The sequence below is a fragment of the Pleurodeles waltl genome, chromosome 5 (assembly GCF_031143425.1).
Source record: "Pleurodeles waltl isolate 20211129_DDA chromosome 5, aPleWal1.hap1.20221129, whole genome shotgun sequence".
NCBI classification, from domain to species: Eukaryota; Metazoa; Chordata; class Amphibia; order Caudata; family Salamandridae; genus Pleurodeles; species Pleurodeles waltl.
The window spans coordinates 1,553,308,356-1,553,320,937 of NC_090444.1; the positions used below are offsets into that span (position 1 = coordinate 1,553,308,356).

Here is a 12,582-nt window from a genome sequence, read left to right on the forward strand (position 1 = left end):
CTCTATGCTGACGCTAAGAGAAGTGACTGCCTTTAAACCACCAGGCAGTGCTGCTGCTACAGGATCAAGCGTAGCAGAAAAATAAGCCACAGGCTTGTTTGCATTTCCATGCAGGGTGTAAAAAACAAGAGAGCACATCCTTCCCTCTCAAAACAAAATAAAGGATAAGATTTGTTATAATCAGGCATTCCCAGAGCTGGGGCTCGGCATACGGTTTCTCTCAGCTCTGTGACGACACATATGCGGTTGACATCCAGTGGTTCCAGATCAGACACATCCTTGTGAGTTACCTTCTGTAAACGTTTGGCTAAAAGGAAACATTTGGAATCCACTAACAACAGTAGCCAACCATTCCTAGAAACATTCAGAATTCGTTCTGTGTTACAGGAGGATTCGTCCTCATGATTGCTGAGATCTCTCTTGTGACACTTTCCTTACACCCTTTCTTGCAATACTGTAATTTTGTAGGGGAAACCTTATGATCATTATCTTCTAAATGATTCAGTAAGGCAATTGAATCTCTTCTGCATGCTTCTCGGGTACTTGACGCAACCAAAAGGTCATCAATGTACTGCACTTAGACTGAATGATACAGCATTTTAAGGGATTCCAAATTCTTTTTCAAAATCTGATTGAAAATGGATGGTGATTCCATATACCCATAAAGAGTTTGGCACTATGCCAAACCACAAGTACCAAATTTAAATGTAAATAAGTACTGGCTTCAGCCAATAGCAACATGGCACTGTCCACCAATACAAGCGCAGCTTCACACCAACCGACCCTTACCAGCATGGCACAATTTGATGTCACACTCACTTCTTTCAGCAACTACAATTGCTCTGCAATTGTCTCTCACACAATTATTCACACATACCTAGTACAACATATTGTGAGCAAAAACCAACAGCCTGTCTGCATATTACGGGTAGGAACTCAAACACTTCAAAGCTAAAAAGATTACACATTTTCAACTGGAGCTTTCACAATTACACAATGAGTGAAACTTGACAAGCAATTCTCACTCCGGTTGATGCATGTGTGCTTAGGATTCACTAAATACCAACCTATAACTCACACTCACTCAAGGAAACTATTGGGACTGTCTCACTGCAGACAATAAATTGAATAGGTATCTTCTACACTTGTGTGTTATCCTGGGATCGTAGGCCATAATGGACCCGTCAACAACAAAATACTTTTTTGAGCAACAAGCACCAATCACTTTGAGTATAATGACTCCACAAAACACTTCACAACAACACACTTCACTCGCAAATTTCAAAGCCAAACCACTGCAAGCGCAAAACCCTGTTAATACTCACTCGCTCATCACTTGTAGGCATGATGCTGGAACTTCATCAGGCTTCAGAACGAACCATTGGGCAGATTCTGGGGTGAACAATTTCTGGACTGGGCAATCACATGTGGTCAAGCCTATCCCCCTAACACTAACAAAATGGTTCTCTCCCTTTATGGGATAAACCATCAGTCTGCGCATTTTCATCCTTTGCAGGAATCTATGCTCATTAAGGTGGATGGATCTTTGGACCTATCCGAAGATCCATGAATGCAGTTTCAATACAAACACAATCATTTTAAACATTATGACCAGTGTGACCACAGAAGGAAAACTCCACTCTGAAATAAAGTTAAGGGATTTGTTACAAAAACAAGCTCAAAGTCATGTAGACTATTCGCAATACTAAATTATAAAGATAAATAATCACCAATGATTGTCCATGGTGACAAAATAAGTTTAGGTGAACTAACAATAACAAATCTAAGCATTCAAATAGAACAATACATATCATTAAAAGAAATATCTGTGATACAGATATTACTCATTCCTCAGCATTAACAATCATCAGTCAATTTGATTTGGAACAGTCATAATTTAGCTGGGCAATGAAAACCCTTTAACTAACCCAATCAGGGAAAAACATGTGCGGGACAAACACATGCTTGCAAAAGACAAAATAATAAAGGACAAAAATAATTTGGAAAAAGAAAATCTTGGATTATAGATTAATAACTAAAATAAAAGGAAGAAAAAGGGAAAAGCTTCAGCATGTCAGAAGCTGAATCAAGAGTCTTCTGAAGGGGAATAGGTAAAGATTTATAAATCTAAAAGGACATCTCAAAGGGCAATGCGGACAGGAAGCTACCTCTCCAAGGGGCTCAGCATTCAGGGACTCTTCCTCAGCATAGCATCAGCAAGCACCAGGGAAAAATCTCTCCTTCTTCTGACCAAAGTCCCACTGGGAATTGTCATAGCAAAAAGGCACAAACATTCTGATTTGCCAAAGGTATCAGTCCAGTTTACTTGAAGGGACATCATCCAATAATAATTGATTTCATGATTCCAAGTTGTAACACGCTTTTCCTTTCCCAAGCTTTCAATGAGAGCGTCTTCCATTCGAGTGACCCCTCACGAGTTTGAAACATCTGAATATGAAATCAGTTCATGTTTCTCAATGTTCTGTTCCCCGGGGTGATAAAATACATTATTTCTCTATACTTAGACAATGGGGTCTATTACCAAAAATCTAGTCTTTTCGTGGGAACTTAACATACAAGAAAGTTCACATTAGGAAATGAATCAATATTCTAGCACGATCACATAAATGCAAACTCTGCAGGCTTCATTTAAGCTAAGGCAAGAAATCGTGAAATTACATTCAGTTTATATGCTTTAATAAAACACATGTAATATGGAAACTTATGATTTCAGCATTAATAAAACCACATTAACATGAATAATACATTTTCTTTTAAACAAAAACTTTGTTAATGGATTTCATTTAGTACAACAGAGAAGTGCATTTTTCTCATTTTTGCACTCATTTTAAATTCATTAATCATTAGAAACTCAATATTGTTTTGATATGTACTGTTAGTCTAAAGACTAACCTGTATCATAACATTAATTGTATCCATCTAACATGTAATTTAATCACAATACCACCTAAGAAGAAGTCTGAAATACAAGCAAATTGCACATTTAAATTGAGTGTCATTGCAGCTTCAACATTTGACTATTAATACTTTGATCAACATAAGGCATAAGCTGTCACATTTGATGATCTTTTTGACACGAGGATCTCTACTACAATTTAGACTGCAACAGTCATTAGAGCAAGACTCTGCAGAGCAGAGCTTGCTTCATCAGGGGATACCCTGAAAGCCTGGGGCCCTGGGACAGAATCCACCTTGCCCATGCCTTTAAACGTATGTGTCTGATATCAGAATCTCTTTAGATGGCAAATATGATGCACGTACCAAAAGACATCCAGGGGGTTGTCAATACATTTGAAATAATTTAGAAAAGATCCCTTTCTGCCTTCTGAATTTCAGGCAAGATGGGCTGCCAGCGTCTGTAGCATTTTGGTACGTGCTTGCCAGTTATGGTAATGGTGAAAGTGTTTTAATATGACTGGAAGCCCCAAAGCTAGGGTACTTTTAACAGGATAGGGAGATAGATAAACCCCTCAGGTTTGGAAGAGGAGAATATGGATAGCAGCACCTGCAGTTAACCTTCCCAAGTGACCTTGCAAATTACTCTACTGCAGGAGTCGGTGTAGTAAATGTGAGGTATTCTTGTAGCTTCTGAAAAGTCTCATTCTTGCTAAACCCTGCAATGGCACAAACTTTACTTTAAACTGTTCTCCATCTTTTCAATAAGTGACTTCAGTTGGGAATGGTGGAACTACCTCCATACTGGGAAAGGGACTGGCAATGCTCACTCACTAAACTGCAGCCATTAAACATTCATCTAATAATCATTGCCTTAAGTGGGTCAAAACATAAATTGAAATGTTCAAGTGAAACACTGCGTCAAACTATTGAACCAGCTCATCGCACCAGAGCATAATTAGTCAATCAGTATGGACTTCAGTATTAATGAACCTGATTTTACATGGGATGTTGTCCATGAACAAATTAAAATCTGCAATCATCTAGCCTTTTATTAAATTATCATGCATTTTCAATGAAGCAAAGCGTTCAGTGCATCTTTCTTCATGCTAAACACAGCGTTTTTCTCCATAATAAAATGGCTGTAAGCACTGTGCTCATATTTAAAAGTTATCGTCGCTGTTTAAGTTGTACAAAAAAAAAAGTGGAACATTTAAACTGCAGGGGAGGCTTCTCTGCTACGGTGGAGGTGTGTTGCTCCCCCGCCAGCAGCAGGAGCTGCAAACATTTAAAAATAAAACAATAATAAACTGTGTTTATTATTGTTTTATTTTTAAAGGCGGTGGGGACATGGGAGTGATGAGCAGTGAGGGGAGTGCACCAAGCACTCCCCTCAGTGCCCTTGTATGTTTGGCTGGCCGTCTCGGGCCGGCCAAACACATGCACACAAGGGTTCTCTCCAACCTGGCACTGTGTTGCCAAGTTGGAGAGAGCTGTCCCAGGCTCCCGGTCTGCGTGGGAGCGCCCAGCCAGTGTGCTCCAGCCAATCATAATTTAGTTTTGAGGAGCATCATGATTCGCTGCGGTGCAGGCTGGGAGCCTGCAGTGCAGTAGAGAGTGGCGGCAATGTTCAGGTATGTTTTTTTAATTTTTTATTTATTTTGTTTCCCCCCCTGCCTTTATTCCAAGTCGCTAGCCGTGACTATTAAACAGTTGCAGCACGTCAATGGTGAGTGATAAACAACATGATTTGCAAGAATAAGAGCCTTAGCGGATTACTTTTAATCAGAAATACCTATTCAACCGAAAAGACTTACTTTCTGGAGGGACCCTATCTTTATGGGGGCACCCTGATAAACTCCGGTGGTGGGGGTAAAGTCCAGTCACGTGGCCCGTTCCATCACAGCCAGGTGTTGGGCATTTACTTTCCTTTTTCTCCGTTCTCGAGTGATCTGCAATTTGCACAAATATATTAAGTCAAATATAAAAGGAATGCCTCTTTTTTTTCAACAAAATGAAATTTAAATGTCAAAAGCAGTCATAAGACCATGTCTATTTTAAATGAACAGTACGAAAAAACATAAAGGGTTTCTAAAAGACAAAGTTAAAATTGAATTTCCAACATATCAACATGGCTTACTTGTAATGCCGTGATTACATTTCATAAGGCCTCTCCTGTCACATCCCGCATCCTCTTAGATTTATGATCATTGTTCATCTGCCCAGAATTAAGGATGCGTGAAGTTTTTTTTCTTAACCCAATGTTTTGGGTAGTTGCAGATTTTTGCCTGGAGCATGGAACCCCTTACCACAAGTTAGGAAGTAAAAAATCATCATAATACGGATGCAGTGGGCCCTCCAGGCCTCTGGGCCCCAGTGCCACTGAACCTACTGTACCATTGATAGCTATACCCCTGAATGGCATTTCTAATATCCTAAATGAACCGACATTTCAAAATATACCCGTTAAAATATTCTCTGTTATTAAATAGGAAACATGTAGCTCGCAATGTCGCTTTGTAGGTCACGTATGTGCCTTGTATGTCTCTATATCACGCTGCGCCCGTGACGTACTGCTTCGTCTTTCATTTTGTAAGGGGTTCATAGATGCACATAATATGGAGGCTGGCAAACCTACTATAAGTATGTATTTCCGAGGAGAAATTGAAGCATTCTCTTTCCTCTGAAACGGCCTGTGAATAATGTTGCATACCCAGAAAGGCGCCTAATGGATGTGCGCTCATCTCAGCATTCTGGACAGTTCATTGCATCATTTCAACATTACTGTGAAACCGAACTGCCCCTCCTGCTGTCTCCCTCTATCGAAATGACACTTAATTGTCTACAGGCATTCTGATATCTACACTTCATTTACTTATCCCCATTCCTTCAAGATTCCAGTGTATTTATAGAACACGTGGGCCCAGGAGAGAAGCATTTCCAATGAAAATGAGCTCCGCGGCACCATGGACAGCTTTACAAAATCTCTAAGGAATCTGTACTATAATACAAAAAGAGTTTTGAGTGCCAGTCATTTTTTTCAGCAGGATTCCTTTATTTATAATGGTTATTTTCATTATCGATATATTTGAATTTCTTTGATATTAATTATAGGGTTGGAAACTAGGTTCCTGGTCAATATGTCTGGCGAAAGGTCAAAATGCGAACCTAAAAATCTGAGGCCAGAATAACAACTGAACCGCACTCCATGTGCAAGGCCTGGTTTGTGATGCAGAGTAAGCCCCCATTCTTTCTGAAGGCTACATCAAATAGTGGCGATGCCTTCATAAATGGTTGTGCCCTCGGTGGCATGGGGGTATGGACCCACGAATATTTCTTTTATTGTTTTGTAGTGTGCTTGCTTGTGAAGACTAGCCTCTTTGTAGCTCAGAAGATGGGATCCCTTTGCCTATGCACATGCTTGTATTACCAATCAATGTGCTTGGGCAAAACTGATTCAGCACAAAACGCCTTATGTGTGCCACCCTGGAAGTGGAACACATGCAATCCTGAAAGTGGGTCCCTTTGTGAGAAGATACAGAGGGTCTCAGGGACAGTCTGATTCATACAGTGGTCCGCAGGGAGTTGCCTGTTTCTGTCCAAGTGTAGGTTGGAGGTCATATGCCCTATGTAACTACACCCAGGCGTCCTGCACTTGAGCCCCTGCATGAGCGTGGTTACAATCTACTATAGCATCCATACTTGCCGGAGCTTTCAGAGCTTCCAAGGGGAAAGGAGGGAATTGGCTGAGACAGCCATGGTTTCATCCATCGATCCTGGAGTGTCTGCTGTCCCTTACTTTATGCAGGCGCTCGTTGTCTTTTAGAGCACCTGTTTAAGTGCATGTGAATACTGAGATTATCTACTCCGATCTGTACAACAGCCTCTAATGCTGTTTAGGTCATTGCTATTCACAAATGTGGTTGGAAAGTATCATTCAGGTTCCATTACCACTTGCATATTTAACTTCTAGGTGGTGCTGTGTGGTCATAGGATTCTTCTACCTCGGGCCCCCTCGAAGTCTCTACATCCCCCCTTGTTCACTGGCCTGTTTTATATAGTGCTAGACTGCTTTCCAGTATGGTTCCTACCTGCCATGGCTTGGTCAGTAATAAAACATTTTCTTCATTAGAGGTGATGCTTGTCAGCTCTCCTGTCTACAACTCTTCTAAAATGTCTAATTTTATTTTTTTACTCTACCCCTTCTCTTCTACCCTATTAGTTGAATGTGTTTTGTTTCCTATGACCATGTCCTCTGAAGACTTTGGGCTATATCGCATAAAGGTAGCGCTGGAAGCTCTCATTTAAGGAGGAGCCTCTTATGCAGTTTTGTTTGAGAAATGTCTTAAATGGCTTAAGACCTATAACAGCGCTATTGTAATGCCTTACACAGTGGTAAATGATTGTTTGGCATTTTAACATAAAGCCTTCTTTTGGCTGGAATACTATCACATTTCTTGGCATCTCTTTAGTTGTTATAGGACACCACCCTAAACATAACACAAAGAACAATAACAACACAAATAAACATAACTGGGAACAACACAACAAAAAGTCACCTCAAAACACAACACAAACAGATCAAAATATAACAAAGGCACAATGCAATTAATAATCCCAAAATGTAACAGCAAGAAAAAGCACAACAGATCCCCACAATGAAATGCAATACCAGAAATTTGCACACGTATGCACAACGATTCTTGTCACACATTACCATCTACACACATCTACTTTCATCACACAGTGGGCAAAGGTGTGTACACCAAGAACTACAGTACCTACCGTCAAGTACATGTAATAGGGCCAGTCAAAAATGTTTTGTGATCCAACTCATAGCCTCTGCACGTCTCAACAACATAGCCCTCATACATTCATGTTAGAGGTTTAGAATGTATTTCTGTGTTTTTGTGCTCTCTCATTATACATGTCTGGTGTGTGCGTTTGCTGAAGCAACACATTCTATGTGTATGAAATCCTCCTAACTGCTTGAAAAACAGCAGGCTATCTCATAAAGCGACTGCCAGCTGGTGGCTTTGCATGAATTACCTCCTCCCAGACCAACATTTTTCAAGATATCTCGCTATGCAGATTACATTTGCGTGGGAGTAATTACCCACACGCATTCCCCTGGAATAAATTGGACAGAAGACCAGCAGGGGTTAATTTAAAGCTTCCTTGGGATGAGAACGACAAGCGAGCAAGCCCAAGGAAAATGCTATTTCTACAGACACTGAGATTGGAAACAAAAGACATTTTAGGAAATTTTTAGCATCAGTTGACACAGGCAATACTTTGGCTTTTACAAAATGAACAGGTGTTCTCAGGTTTCACAAATAGGCAGAAGAGCTGCAGAATAGCTTGCAGCAAAGCTCTTCTGGACAGAAAACGGGTACAACATGGGCAGCTACGCACCCGATACACTATGGACCCGCTAACTAACACGCACACATGCACACACACACACACCCCTCACCTCACCACCGAGCGGGCAGGCATTATTGACATCAGTAGTGCAATGCTCCCTCATTCAGAACAGCCTCACAGGCAGCATCACCGCAAGCTTGACTTGCTCACATTAAGTGCAGTTCGGTCAACACCAAAGCAAACTTCCCTGAACCTATACTGTACGGGCAGCAACAGTGCAAGCTGTGTAGATTCGCAAGGAACGTACCGTATGGCACCGGCACAGATATCTCTCTTACACCCGGAAGTGGCACAGAGAGGCATCAATGGTGCTCCATCCACTGACAGTATCTCGGAGATGTGCGCATTCTGAAAGTATTGCTCAGTGGCGTGGCTGGGCCCTTGTGCAAGAAAGGTAAATTAACCCTTTGACTGCAGTAGGGGTAGTATAATACAGCAGTTATCAGGCCCTCTCTGGCCTCTGGGCCCCGGTACCACTGCACCTGATGCACCAGTGGACGGTATATATTAAAAGTGGTGGGGTCGGTGGCCTCTGGAAGGGTCTTATGTAACAATAAATTATAGATGGCTAAAATGCAGCTAATGAGGATATTTTGCACCTATGATTCTGAGCGACATCATAGACAACACAAGCTTTGTTCTTTTGTGTGATGCCAATCGGAACCACTGAGTGGAAAATATCCAAGTTATCAATCTATAATTCGATAAGATATTTTTGTTGATATTTTGATAGTTGCAATGGCGATTGGAGGAATGTGTTTTTGATCAGTCTCCATGCTATTCAATGCAGCTTGCTTTAACAATTGTCAGTCCTTCTGACCCTGGGTCCCAGGACAGGCATCTAATTACCTTATCTCTGTCTCCAGGCAGGGCTTCTGGAGGGCCAGTCCTCTGTGGTCAGCTGGACCATCCTAGAATCAGGAGTTCGTCTCACTTTCTGTGTCCCTGGAGCTGGCAAACAGGAAGATAACCGACTGACTCTTGGAGAGCAATTCCAGTCTCTGGATGCCAACAGGAGTCATGAATCATCTTTCCACAGTATTCAGGATCCTTCTTTCCTCCAGTAGGGCCTATGTCTTCAGTTGTAGTCTTCTAAGGTTCAGGACTGTTCTGAGGTGGTGCCGAAGTGGCAGTCTCATTCTGTGCACTAACCAGTGAGTGGAGACTTTTCCATACCCAATCATGACTGTGTTCCCACTCTATGCTCACCGCCCTTTGCATCACTTCCTTCTCCCTTTAGTGTACAAATTCTCAGAAGCCCTACATTGAAAATGGATGAAACCTTTTTCCCTCTAGAGGAGGTCCAGGCAGTCCCCTAGCTAGATTCCTATTTAGATGAGCTCCCCTCTGTCATGGTTCAAACTGGTTCTCCCTCCTGCCAGGATTTGGAGACAAAGGGACCAGATGGATCTGATAGTAAATGGGAGCAGATACTATGTGCCCCATTTAGGATAAGAAAACCATGATCAGCAAACTAAAAATGTTAAGGCTGTCATTTGTTCTGTCAGCTGTCACACACCCTTCCTAGATGGATGGCTAATCCCTGCTAAGTGGGCAGTTGTTGACAAAATATTTGCCTTCCTGGATCCAGTGGCAGGTTAATGTCCCTTACCAGGCAGAGTTATCTATGCTAGCTAGGGATGTGTATTAGCCTCTATAGGTGTGATGGGAGGCAGAAATAATTTAAAGGCAGTTCTGCCCCAGGCAGTCCAAAGTGCACTCTTATAAAGTTACTTTTCTGCTAAAGTTATAAAAATTTGATTTCACTCTCATTTTGTAGACTTAGGTTTAAAACGAAGTTGAAAATACTTTAAAGGACATTGCTAACATATTCCAAAGCAAAGACACAAAATACATATTTTAATCTCACCTGCTCCTGTCTCATGTAGCTACACCTGCACATTGGAAAGAGTATTTAGGCCCTCATGCCCCATGAGGGCAGCTATTTCAATATATGTATAGTGTGCCACTTTCTTTTATAAACTAAAAACCTGAGCTGGGGGCTTACAAGGCACATATCAGATTTTGACTTAATAATGGAAAAAATATAGTTTCCTACATTGACAAATCACTTTAACTTGCTTTGTATTACAGCACTGCTTTTAAACTGAAGCCTAGCCAGTGCTCCTTGGCTAGCAGTCGTCTATTCTTGTCATATATGTGGGTGGTGCAAACTGAAACTGCAACCCTCATATGGCATTTAACTTCCATGCCATTGGTACAATGTCTGCACCAAATACTATGGTTTTACAGGAAGGTTACATAGACCAATTTGGTGAAACCAGCTTTATCAATACCATTTTTAAAGCCAAAGTACATTTACTGTGGCAATAGTAGCGGCGTAGAATGGTAGTAGCATCATTGCACATAGATTTCTAGTATCACCATAAATAGGGTCTAAAAAGGTGAAGATCCATGGTGACCATCCAGAAAAGGTACATTTGCTACACCAGCAAGTAGAATGGTGCCTTTTCCAATATATGACAAAGGCAAAGATCCGGAATGTTGATTGAAAGTCTGTAGGAGGAAGGAAAGGCTTAGTCACAGGGGCCAATATTATTTTTTTCAATGAGAAATTTATAATCTTCCTTATTTCTTTGTGCCTTTATGTGTATGTTGCATGCATTTGGTTGGCATAATTAATGAAGTCTAAAGGAACAAGATAAATGAGGGAAAGCCTTCATTTTACAAATGCAAAACAGATAATAAAATAATATTTTGTATGGCCAACTATATAAATTAAGCTTTGTTAAAGAGGAAACAGTTATATCTTATAGCATAACTGACTTTTAATAGTATATGTTTTGTTATATAGAATTAATGTGTAGACTAATATAGGATTTAGGTTTGTGTATTGTTAGTCGATTTTTAATGTAATTTCTTTACTAGATTTTTCAGTGTTACGGTATTATAAACATAACAGTATCACAATTGTTCTAGTCATAAATCCAAACCTGAGCCTATAATACAATCCACAAATATATTCACATATGTATGACATAAATGTTTAATATGCACATTCTTCCCAGAGTATTCCGAGTTGTGTTTCTTCGATTGTGATCTGTCAGTCTGACCTCTTTCCGATCTACCTGTCTGCCCTTCCTGTATTGCAGTCAATTTTCCCACATTTTTGTTTGTATCTGGGGGCCCCTCCTAGCCTCATCTACAGGTGATTCTAAGATATAGCATGTGTCATGCCCTGCCTTTTTTTCCCTAATACTGGTGGCAGCTGGGTTCCTCCACTTTTGGGCAAAATCTCTTTTCCCTAGGATCAGGCCAATTCTCAAGGAAGCCTTTGTCACATGTAAATCTTTCATCCTCCGTGTTATTTAGAAAGGCCATTTTCAAAATTAGGTTGACCGGAAAACACAGGTCCAATATGTTGGTTTCAGATTCCAAGAAGGGACAGATATTTATACAAGTCCATGTTTAATGGAGAAATTCACCACCTTCAATTTGATATCACAAAATTGATGGATTAAGTCTATATTGCATCTGCTGTAGGCCTTGTCCGGGTAGTTAGAGTTGGTGTAGATTTATGAATTGTATCTGCCTATATCTGGGAGATGTTGATTCCTCTCTGGGAGCCATTGTAGCAAAAATTCATTCTCTGTCTTTCACTGGACCAAGACCTGCCTCCCAAGCCAGTTTCACATCATCAAATGAGTTTGGGGCATTTACAATAAGATATTTCTATCGTACTAATGGTTACATGCATTTCGGACATGATTAGGTTGCCCCATATGAGCTGAAGTCTAACGTTCTTCATTATTAATGAGGTGAGAGCTCATAATGGGTCTTATCTGTAGGACTTTTCAAGATCAAACTCTTCAGGCAGTTCCTCAAAGGATTTCACAGTACTGGGCCATATTATACTGTTAAAGGAAAAAAAAAACAAGAGGCCCCAAACTTTAAAACCATTTAAAGTGTCTACTTGAAGCAATTGGTTCCCCAACCACAGCGAGGTTTGGCCAGGGATTTTATTGACATATTGTATCTATGTGAGTGAGGTTTTCCATGAGTCTAACCTTATTTTAGTGGTGCAGAAGTCGATATAGAAGTTTCCCCATAAGGGTAGTGTAATCATTTATTACTAGCAAGGGTTCTGCTCCGCAAATGGATATTCAGTCAACCATGCTGAGGCCACCATCCTATGTGAGGTTGCACTATTTGGCCATAGCGACTCTGCGACATCCACCATGTCATATAAAGGACCTCAGTTGAGAAGAAGACATTTGG

At 40.7% G+C, this 12,582-nt stretch overlaps 1 protein-coding gene across 26 annotated transcripts in view; it reads right to left on the reverse strand.

Moving 5' to 3' along the window:
• The window catches only part of MYT1L (myelin transcription factor 1 like), a 1,206,615-nt gene that overhangs the window by 236,514 nt on the left and 957,519 nt on the right, over positions 1-12,582 (reverse strand). For all 26 annotated transcript variants that reach the window (XM_069235880.1, XM_069235860.1, XM_069235873.1 and 23 more), the window contains one exon: positions 4,734-4,868. In XM_069235880.1, the coding sequence (XP_069091981.1) occupies positions 4,734-4,868 (135 nt within the window). The remainder of the gene's footprint in view (positions 1-4,733; positions 4,869-12,582) is intronic.